General features: G+C 38.4%; 1 protein-coding gene across 3 annotated transcripts; it reads right to left on the reverse strand.

Annotated features, from left to right (window-relative positions):
• Positions 1–294: 294 nt before the first annotated feature.
• LOC137286401 (small ribosomal subunit protein mS31-like) lies at positions 295–11415 on the reverse strand. 3 transcript variants are annotated; one of them, XM_067818245.1, is made up of 9 exons: positions 11373–11415; positions 11119–11257; positions 7810–7938; positions 6837–7016; positions 5416–5453; positions 4483–4960; positions 3793–3866; positions 3027–3182; positions 295–699 (listed from the first exon to the last, which is right to left on the reverse strand). In XM_067818245.1, exons 2-9 carry the CDS (start codon positions 11172–11174, stop codon positions 428–430), a joined length of 1383 nt encoding a protein of 460 aa, XP_067674346.1. In that variant the 5' UTR covers positions 11175–11257; positions 11373–11415; the 3' UTR covers positions 295–427. The 3 variants fall into 3 exon arrangements, with proteins under 3 accessions (XP_067674346.1, XP_067674348.1, XP_067674347.1); XM_067818247.1 differs by lacking the exon at positions 11373–11415 and having other exon boundaries at positions 335–699; positions 4483–4906; positions 11119–11235; XM_067818246.1 differs by lacking the exon at positions 11373–11415 and having other exon boundaries at positions 335–699; positions 3027–3173; positions 11119–11235.
• Between the last annotated feature and the right edge of the window lie 294 nt (positions 11416–11709).

Below are 11709 nucleotides of genomic sequence, written 5' to 3' on the forward strand. Positions count from 1 at the left end.
TCATCAGAATTTGATGTGAGGTGTCATCACTCATCATTTCCGTGACTTCCATATGACTATTGAAGACTTCCATATGACTATGGCTAATGAAGAGTTCCATATGGCTAATGAAGACTCCCATATGGCTATTGAAGACTCCCATATGGCTATTGAAGACTTCCATATGGCTATTGAAGACTTCCAGCATAAGCACTGATTTACACACATTGTCATCGATTATTTGCAGACTGACACAATACAGCTGGAATATTGCCGAGTCAGTGTATATATAACAACAACAACAAAACAATAAAGTGTCAGACTGGAAATAAAATATAATACACAAAAAACAAAATTTAAATAAATGTAGCCTTTATTCACTCCAGCAGGCTCTCTTTGAATCTACAACAGCATCAGTTCATGCATTCACACACAATCTCCACATCTTCTACTGTGACTGAAGCTGCGTGTCCACAACTTCTTTCATGACTCCATCAGGTCCAAGGTTCTCCTCCAGCACCGCTTGCTTCTCCGTGAAATACCGTCGGAACCATTCAATGTGATCCTTCTTCTGTTGAACAGTCAAGTGCGGGTTCTGGGACAGGCCAGTGGTTACAAGGTCCATGAAATGCCGGACAGGACCTCGCGTGGGGAATCCCTCTAGATGCTGGTCCAGGAACACATGTTCACTAAAGCTGACATTCTGCTCCTCTAGCATTCCTGTAAAAGATAGATACGAGTCCTACGAATTGACTGGACTTCTAAATAGGCTATACGGTGGAATCTTACAAAATGACTCAGAGTAATCTGGTTTTCTCCATAATCCGGACTACACTCTGGGTCCTGGAAAAATTGTTGTTAATTTATCATTAAAGCTTGCATCATAATTCGGACTCTGTCAATTATGTATTATGGACTAACATGACAGTCAAAAAATAAGCTTACCATGAGAACAATGCTTTGTAATCTGGACTTATCTATTTAAAATAACAGTCCGCTGCAAAAAAAATCTCTGTTACTTCTGTTGGGGTCCTTATCACAGCCAACATAGACCACAATACAACTCATATTTTGACCACCTTCTACAGAATGTAATTTTTGCATCCTCACAATTTGGCTTATCTATGGTAACATATTGTAAGTCAATGTGGCTGTGTCTACAGTAACGGACAAAATTTGTCGTAACTGGACTACTTTACAATCTGGCCTAATGAGTCAGTTCCAGGCCAGTCCGCAATAAACAGAGTCCACTGTACCTTATAATAATCATGAATAAGCATTCAAATTGGGACCTCAGTTACTCAACCTTTTATCTCTTATACAGATGGAAACGAATAAGGGAACACATAAAAGTACAGGTGTACTTTTATTCTTTTCCAGGTGTCTTCACAAGGTATGTATAAGTTATAACACAGTGGGTGAAAATATGTAAATAAAATATAGAAAGAAATGGTTGACCTTTCATGTGTTTCCTTATTTGTTTCCATGAGTATATGACAACAATTTGTCTAAAATCTGAAAAAGAAACGTCCTAAGAGTAAAAGAATGGCTGACCAGTTTCAGTGGCAGAGAGATTGGTGAGATGTCATGGTAAGTGATGATGTCACACTGGTCTTCAACTAACTGAGATGCAATTACATCTCCACGGTGATTTTGTGAGTTTAGTTCTACGCCACAATCGGCAATATTCCAGCTATATGGCGGCGGTCTGTAAATAATTGAGTCTGGACCAGACAATCCAGTGATCAACTGCATGAGCATCGATCTGCACAATTGGAAACCGATGACATGAGTCAGTCAAGTCAGCGAGTCTGACCACCAGATCCCATTAGTCGCCTCTTACGAAAAGTATAGGTGCCTTTTATGGCAAGAATGGTTTGCTGGAGGCCTATACTACGCCGGGACCTTTGCGGGTCTATTTGTTTGAAATCAAAATATGATACACCACTGATGTTTAACACAACCGGGTGACTGAACATGCAGAATGAACAAAACAGACACAATATGCGAATCTTTAATACATTCTCATCAGGACAGAAATATCCAATGAAAATTGATGATGTCAGATGAAATTGCCTCAACTTAACTTCTTTTTTAGTGAGTGGATGAATAGTGTTGGGTATCAGCAACAATATTCGCTACTGATTATCAGAGAACTTGTGATGAATGATTATCGATTATGATCAAAATATATATATTTTAATGAAAATTCAAGGCATTTTCTAATTATTGTTCTTTATAACTAATACTGTTATCCAAGGAAATGAACAAACGTAAGAATGACACTGGAATTGTAACAAAACAATAAAAGGGGTTTAAAATATAATTTTATAATATGCACAGCTTCACGCTGTTAAGCCCATGTTTGTTCATGAATATTCATCAAATTGAATGCTTACATTTTTTCATTTAAGTGTGATATACTACAACAACATAATTCTGATTAATCGAAAATGTGTTTTTTACAGTCAATAATTCTTTTCAATCTCTGAGTTTTGTATATTTTGGAACACCATATGAGTGACTTTAGTTTTATGGCACAATGTTCCAGTTATATCATGGCAATGATGTCTGTAAAGAATCGAGTCTTGACCAGAATTGAGAGCAACATGAAATCGAAAATGCCAACCATAGTTACTGATCTAGCGAAGGGACCTAACTCTGTCCACCAACATGAAAAACTTGAGCCATTGACAACCACATAATCTGTTCAAATGACAAACAAGAGGTCCTCTTTTAAAACCCTGAATGACTGTGTGATTTTAAGTCATTTATATGTCAGCTTAAATGTTCAAAACCTAGGTTGGTTTGCTGTTCAACGCTCCATTCAGCAAAATTCCAGCTGTATGGTGGCGGTCTGTAGATAATTGAGTCTGAATGGTGAATCCTATCATCAACAGCATGAGCATCAATCTATGAAATGGGGATACAATAACATAACATAACAATAGCATGTCAACCAAGTCAGCAAGCCTGACCACCCAGTCTGGTAAAAACCACCTCTAACCTAGATCTTCAAGAGTTAACTGGCTATGAGAAGTACCAACCTGCTTCATTGTTTATAGGAAATGTCCACAATTTGCCCTCTTTGGTCCATTCTATCATCTCCTCAAATGCATTTGTGGGATTCTGTTGAAGAGCCGCCAGAGTCTCCTCCTGCACCTCATCCCACAGGGATCTCTGCCTAGTTGTCTCTGGAACAGCTAGGAATGAATTACAGAATTGCCAGAATTCTAATACAGCAGGCATACACGTTTGAAAACAAGTCATGAAATTGATTAAATAACTGCAGGTTACACCAGAAATGGCCATGTAACATTATACTCATGTGGGGAATCAACTTCAGGTCTTTGGCATGACAAACGAACACTTTAACCACTAGGCCACACCACTGTCTTTGAGCTTTCTGAAAGTCGGATGAAACATATAGCCTTCCCATACATCCATGTAAAAATAATAAATAAAACAAATGGAAGGATTTGGTGTGGTTACTTTTTAACCCTTAACTCAGCAATAGTCCTACTGCATGGTCGCAGTAAATAATCAAGGCTGGACCAGACAATCCAGTGAGCAACATCATTATCATCGATCTACACAACTGGGATACGATGATTTTTCAACCAAGTCAGCGAGTCTGACCACCCAATCCCCTTAGTCACTTCTTACAATGAGCATGGCTTACTGAAAACCAATTCAAATCAGGAATGCGTCTGGATGGAAAAACAGGCAGGCAACATACACATATGAACCAATAATTGTGGGAAAACCTCCCATCAGACTCTCTCAGTGTTTTCACCTTTTCATGGACCGTACCTGTTTTGTCTAGTGCCACATGGTCAAATATACCAAGGCCTTCTCCAGCAAAAAGCTTGAAGTTCCTGATCTGTCTGCAAAATGAAGCAAGTTCATGCTAGCTAGGAAGCACACTGAAGGTTATTTTTAGTATACAGGAACTAAAGGTAATCTTTACAAATTACTTCTAGGCAAGTTCAAAGATGGATCATATTTGATTTTGATAACATTACAGAGACTATCTAATATGGGATGTTTGCGTAAATGTGCTACGTATACAGTCACATACTGCACTGGTTTCATCTTCATAATCTAATTAGAGGTAAACAATTCTCACTTATTAATGACGTCAGCAGTGCAATATTAATGTGCCAAGGTAACAAAACAATCTCAGCCTATCATTGTTGGTTTGTGTTGCCGCTATTTTGCAGTGGTCTCTACGTAATTGAGTCTGAACCAGAAAATCAAGTGTTCAACAGAATTGTCATCGATCTACACAAGATCTACACAATTTGGTTCTAATGACATGTCAACCAAGTCAGCCAGCCTGACCACCCAATCCCCTAAATTGCCTTTTACAACAAACATTATTGAAGACCTAACCTGGATTTTCACAGGGTCCTTAACACTGTTGTGGACTTAATGTTCGCAAATATCCCAGGTAATCATGCTTTTAGTACTGTGGCCATTTTGTTAAAAATTGCTACTCACCTCTGTTTGGCTGCTGCACTCTGTGTCCTGGGACCTCTCTGTCCAGGCCGGTCTGGAAGGACAGAGTCTTGCCATGCTGATAAATCTTGACCCCTCGCCTCAACCCAGCCTCTTGGATCATCTCTCAGAGTGGGGCTTCTATGTGAAGCTTTGCTTTGAAGCAAGGACTCTTGCCTGGATCTCAGCTCCCTGGACCCAGACTCCCTGGATCTTGTATCTCTGCTCCTAGCCTTTTCTGGCTGCAAGGCATCTCTACTGGATGTTGAGTCCTTACGTCTGGGCTTATCTTGTGATGAAGATTTCTTTTTCTGCATCAACTCCCATATTACAGAGCCTTCTTCATAGTTGGGGAAACCTTTGGGCGATGAATCTTTACCCCTGGGTGAACTGTCTTTTGGGGCAGTATCTTTGCCTCTGCTTTCATCTTCATGGAAATAAAAATCCAAGGGTTTTGATCTGGTTTGTCTGGTGTTCGAAGCTGGCGAGAGACAATCAAATCAGAATATGTGAGGTAGCATGAGATGTCTCTGTTAAAATCACTGCATTTACATAATGAAGGGGCAGTTGGGAAACCTAGCAGTCGAAGCATTTGTTCATCATGCCACAGGCCCAGGTTTGATTCCCATATGGGTGCGATGTATGAAGTCCATTTAAGGTGTCCCCAGTCGTGATATGTTGCTGAAAGAAGCTGGGGTGTCACCCAAGCAGGGTCACTTACTTTGTACATTAATTTTAGGGGGGGCGATCACACTGTACATGCAAAAATCATCATCACCCCCTAAACCCATAAATTATGAATGGTCCCTAAGGTTTTCATGAATAAATATTCATAATTTCTTAAAACACATAAATATATTCTTAAAACACATCTTATTTGCCTGATATTCAGTTTATTCATTGCACTTTGCAGTCCTAATTATCAGAGAGACTCACCTGTTTTGGATTCAGACTCTGGTCGCTGAGACTTTTGTCTGGAACACAAGGAAACAGCTAGTTTACACATTCACGAATCCTTTTTACTACTGTTTAGTTGGTGAACACTTCCTTGCAAAGATACTGCTCATTGACACAACATGGAATAACTTAGGGTGGGCTGATGCACAGACATGAGGCCTATTGGATTGGATATTGAAGCCTGCAGCAAGTAACAGCCAAAACATTCTGGCTGCAATGATTCAGTTTGATTTATATCAAAAATTGAATCTGAAAAATTAGTTTTGAGTTTTGATTAACTATGATCACTAATTTTTCAATACCTATTTAAATCATTTCCTCACAGCCAGAACGTAATTTTGACTCCAAATCAAGCAGTTTTGAGAGATAAAATGAGGCGAGATGTGATTGATTGAGGCCAGGCTAATTATTAAATGAGAACTGTTGTTAGTAAATACTGCCAAGTTGACAATGGATTTCACAATAAAAAGGCAGAGTCTGAGTGCTGAATGGAATCTGATGGTTCATTTGCATGAAGAATTGAATAAAACGTTATCGAATCAAGTTCTGGGTGTAGCCCTCAAAATATATCAGTGATTGTAGCTTAACAAGGCAGTTGCAATGTCGCGACCACATTAAGTGAAATTAAATTTGGTTAAATTTTCTTTTCAAGGTTTACATGCATGGTGATTTTACAATACCTGAATATGCTCCTCTTCAGAGGCTCCTTTCACAGAGCTACCTTTACTAAGGTTCAACTTAACTCCCATTTTTTAACACTGCTCAAAGGTTACTTTAGTGACTTATGATTACATAGTGCCTTGTGAAAGGAGGCTCTGGTTGGCATACAAGTGAATACCCTCTGCCACAGAAAGTTTTTCCTCAAAAGTGCGTTTCAGCAGACTTCTATGGGCTGGAAATAGGTCCTAATGACTCCTATATAAATAATTACTATTATTATGTTTCACAGATTAAGATGACAATACAGAGGTAAGGGTTTGGGTGATCCTGGCACAGTCAGGCTGATAAGGTTCATCATCAGCTCAGGGCCCTTGCCCCTTCATGTAGTTAGGACTACGAATGGGATTTCACCCATGAACTTGCTGCCATATCAAATCCACCAAGAACTTGCCAGAGTGAGAGATCGAGTGATTTAGTTTAATGTCACCTCATACTCAGCTATATTCCAGCTATATGGCAGCAGGAATTTTCCAGAGGATAAGAACACTCCCCAACACTGTAGCACTTCTGCATTACCCAGAGTGTCAGAAGGTCTGTGCTCCCACTGGAGGACCCATTATTATCAATACAATATATTATTGAACAGAAAACAATTTTCAGTAAATGTCTATTTAGATATTCATTGTGACCAGGCACTCTGAGAACAGTAACTCATTCTAGGTGACAATCAACAAAATTACCTTGGCTTAGGAGATCCTTTGGGGATTACCTCCCTTCCTTGTCTTTGAGTCTGTGCTAGTTTGGCTTGGTTGTGCAGTTGTTGGAGGAGGTCAGATTCCGTCTGTTTGGCATCACCTGGCAGAGAACTGGCTACACTTTTGGCTGCTTCCTTCAGGGAGCTGTCAACTCCATCTGTCTCCCTGCAGTTATGGTAACGGTAAAGAACTTGCATGATGTTGCATCTTTACACATAAGCTTTTTACGTATCCTTTCAGGACAAGTGAATGAGTGAGTGCCCACATGTGCCTTTTTCATATCCTTTGAGGACAAGTAGGCGAGTGGATAAGATATATTCCAACCATAATCGGGTATACGTTTCGTATTTTCCTGCAGTAAAATCTGAAACGTTTTTGTAACATTGGAAAATGAGAATGATTGACTCGACAACATGGTGAATTTTAAGCTGAACTCAAAAGATGCTTAAAATCGGGGTGATAATTTTCTTATCAAATTTAATCATATTTCACATGGCAGTTAAAGTGAACATCCACTGAGTAAGTGAGTGAGGGAGTGAGGGAGGGAGTTAGTTGGGTTTTAAGCCACTTTTAGCAAATAGTCCAGCAATATCACATGGAGGAGGACACCTGAAATCGACTTCACACATTATTCCCTTGTGTGGAAATGGCATTGGTTGTTTTTGACACTAAAAGACAAAAATGTCTGAAGTAGTGAATCATGTTGCGAGATTACAATACAAATGAATATGGCTAAAGCACATACAGTGTGATGCAGGCATGTTCTGGGATTCAAGTGGGAATCACTAGCGTTTTGTTTCCGAATGGTTTGTTGTTTAATGGCAAACTCAGCAACATTACAGTTACATGGCAACAATCTATAAATTAAAAAGTCTGGACCAAGCAATCCATTGATCAACATAATGAGCATCAATCAGTGCAGTCATCAACAGGTGTATCATGAAGTATAATGTGTCACCTGGTGTCTGTGTCTTCCTCTGAAGGAAACTTCTTCTTCCTATTCAGTTGATGTGTGCCTGAGAAGTGCCGGGCTGCCCCAAGTCTCTCCCCAATGGCAACGCTTGATGGAACATTAGTCATCCATTGTCTGAAAACACAAACCAAACTATTAGTCCAACAACTGGAAACCTTTATGACTGCAAATTTGAAAATCGCCTGTATGAGTGTCAACAGCATAAAATGATGTCTAATTATTTACAATTAGATGAATAACATGATAATGAAGATGCATGATAGCTGACTACACGTACTGAATTGACAATATGACTTTGAAATAGATGCATAATTTTCAGTTTGAGTGATCAGTGTCCCATATCATGTCACTATCCATAGTGTTACATAGCAGAAATAACTGTTCAAAGTGATGTTGCTTGCAAATGGTTGAGATGTATTGAGGCAAGAATATGACTGAAATTGCAGGTCTCATTTTGAGTTATCTCCCTTGGATGTACTTCTAGTTGACAAACACCACCTGGACTGAGTATGGTTCTGTGCTCTGTTCAGCAATTTTCCAACAATATCACAGCAGGAACACCAGAAATATGAACTATATCTTTGGGTGAATTCAATTTGTTGTTAAAGAATTAACTATTCAGAATAATGAAGAATGTTTTTTACTTTAATTGGTCTTATTTACAGTCTAAGTAAACTTAGTCTCATGAGTATTTCGTGGGCCCGAACCTTTTCGAGATAAAAAGTTCAAAAGGTGTGTGTGAATGTCCACTTTCGCGATTTGGTAAGCTGTGTTCTGATTGGTCAATCTCAAAGGTTACCTGACGCGACCTCCCATAAGGTTTCGTTAGACTCAGTAGTGGAGTGTAACGAAAAGCACTGAGGATAAGTTTACTTAGACTGTCTTATTTATCATCAAAATGGAACATATAAAAGCAAAGCAGGATAACAGTCAAGGCTCTTATGATATGCGGTTACTGGTTATTGTTGTGATGAATGAACTGTATCTGAATATCACAATGACCAAGATATTGGAGTGAGTGAGTTTATTTTTTATGCTGCTTTTAGCAATATTCCAGCAAATATCATGGCAGGAGACACTAGAAATGAGGTACACACATTGTACCCATATGTGGAATTGAGCCTGTGTCTTCAGTATCCTCAAGCAAACCAGGATCCAAACCAAAATCAGAGGTTACCGGCGTGTCAAAACACTTAACATCGCAAAATGACTTGCGCTGTTTCAGAGAAATGTTAGGCGCATTCAAATGAATATGAGACATGAACTTTTGTTTGGAGTACTACTTGTTTAAAGGGATGAGGTGGATTAATTGTGGGACCAAACAAATGTTGTTATTTATTGTGTGAGCTTATTGTCCAGGAAACACTGTTACATTCTACGTCTAGGTAAGGACTTGGTGACAAGTGACTGAAATGTCACTTGTAACATATCATATGTTATATATTCCATGGGCCTACCTTTAGAATACAGCACCACAAACTTTACAGACATGTCATAATATTAATACGTAACTGCAGGTGATTTTGTTCAAAAGCATGTTCTTGAAACAATGCCCTATGACGCCGGCAAAGCAACAAGGTCATCAAGCTCAGCAAGTGCATATGAGCTCCTCTCATTGATGTTTCATCTCTACCAGCCATGTCATTAAAGAAACCAAATGATGTTGCGAGTTTCCAGTAGTTGTTCACCAGCAGATGCACTATTTTTTGTGAGCACCAGTTTTAAATAGTTTTCTTTTTTGACTAATATGCTCTTATTTCTTTGTACTAAGAGGTGCTGAGGTGTTATATTTTGCGTATTTTTTTAATTTAGTAAGAATGACTTACATTGGTCACATTTTGCCATATTTCATCATTCACAGTTTTGATCAATTTAATTAATCTAAATATATTTTATATTTCAGTTTCAAACGTAACTATTTTGATCAAATGAATTATAAATGTAAACTAATATACATATATATCTTTGTCATTCAGTAATTTGTACCATTCGTAATTACTTTTCGAAGCGGTAAGAATGCATTACACTGGAGACGTCAGCCATTTTCATGCCATTTTGGTCAACATATTCTATTTATTAAAATCATTTCAATTGTTTAGGGTTAGGGTTAGTGTTAGGTTTAGGGTTTAGGGTTTGGGTAAGGGACCTAATACAATATAGTAGGTAGATGCATGAGTACCAGTTGTTTTCATTTTCCATTTTTAATACTTGTTCACAAAGAAAGAACGGGAGACCAAAAATTTCAAAAGTTAAATAAACAATGAAATGTTTTAATGTAGAAATTTTGGGCTGATGGAAATCAGCCTCCAGCAACTTTCACCTCTAGATCTACACATTTTCAATAATGATTCGAAGTCTAACTAACCCTCATGCCGTCACCAGACATGCCCATGTCTCACTCATTCCTTAGCACAATTCACATTACCCTTACTGTGTACCCTTCAATACTTTTCTGTCACAAAAGCACACAATGATTTTTATACAAGCACGTCATTCATGCATGCACCGTGAAATCAACGTCTGACGTCTACAGCCGTTTTCAGTTCGAACCATGTCGGCTCTTTCCATACAACAGGGTATCATGTAGATTATGGAATAGTATGATTTTGCCACATGATACTGGGGCCGTTCGGCAACCGTCAGTAGACTAAAAGCACAAGACACCAAGTCTACCCGTAACCTTCGTAATTGTCTGAAACCAAGTGGACTCTTTCCGTTCATTTCCATGACTTCACATGAATGAATTTGCTAAATTTTCACATTGTGCAACAATCTGGGCGTTGCTCAGTCGGTTAGATGTTGGGCTAAGAATCCGAAGTCGTGGGTGAGCGTCCGACGGGTTCTCACAACTGGTTGCCTGTCTCACTGACATGTGACCTACGGCTGAGAACGTCCTCATGAGAAATTGTGGTGCTGAATTCTATAGGTGCTCCATTCAATGGAAGGGGCCCAATGGAATAGTGAGGAGCATTTTTCTCATACTCCCTCATGTTTACAACAATTTAGTAAATAGATTTATCATGCTGGTTCGACAGAGCTGGTATGTGTAATTTGTGACAGATCAGTATGTCAGTGACAAATATAAACAAAGCAGGAATTAAGAAACATTAAGAAACTCTGACTGCAAGGTCGTTGTATCAGCACTATCACACAAGTTTACTCATTTAGTGATTACCAGGCTTGTTAAATGAAAGTTCAATGTCAAACGTGTGTGGTGCCTAAGTGTCTGAAAAAACGTGACTACATCAAGACTCTGAAATCAAGCGTGAAAGAAGCAAATTATGTTACGTGTACCTTGAACATTCTAACAATAATTTCAAATGAGGTAACCGAAGACGCTGTAAATTCATCGTTGCACACTCTCTTGGTCGTCGACTTCACGTGTAGGCGACCATGATACAGCTCCGCACAAAATTAAACATCGGCATAAAAACTGTCAACAAAAAGGTATTTATAAAAATATAGCTATACCAAGTTTGACACATGTAACATATACGTTTCATATAAGAGCAGTGATGTCAGAACAATATCCTAATTTATATAGCTACATTAGAAATGCTTCGGTAGTACTCGTGAGTTTCCGGACATAGTCAATTCGGCTCCTCACGGAATGACTCGAACGTGCACAGACGTCGCTTTTCAGAACACAGAATGTTTACTGCCAGTTTCCTTGTAGTGACGTAGTTTCAGAAAATAATGAATGATATGACAGATTTATTTATTTATTTATTTATTTATTTATTTATTTATTTATTTATTTATTTATTTATTTATTTATTTATTTATTTATTTATTTATTTATTTATTTATAGTCTTACGTCGTGTTAGGTAAAACTTGACAGTTATATTCATATATATCAACAAAAAAATTAAACAATCAAGAGC

Source organism: Haliotis asinina, chromosome 6, assembly GCF_037392515.1.
Source record: "Haliotis asinina isolate JCU_RB_2024 chromosome 6, JCU_Hal_asi_v2, whole genome shotgun sequence".
Classification (NCBI taxonomy): Eukaryota; Metazoa; Mollusca; class Gastropoda; order Lepetellida; family Haliotidae; genus Haliotis; species Haliotis asinina.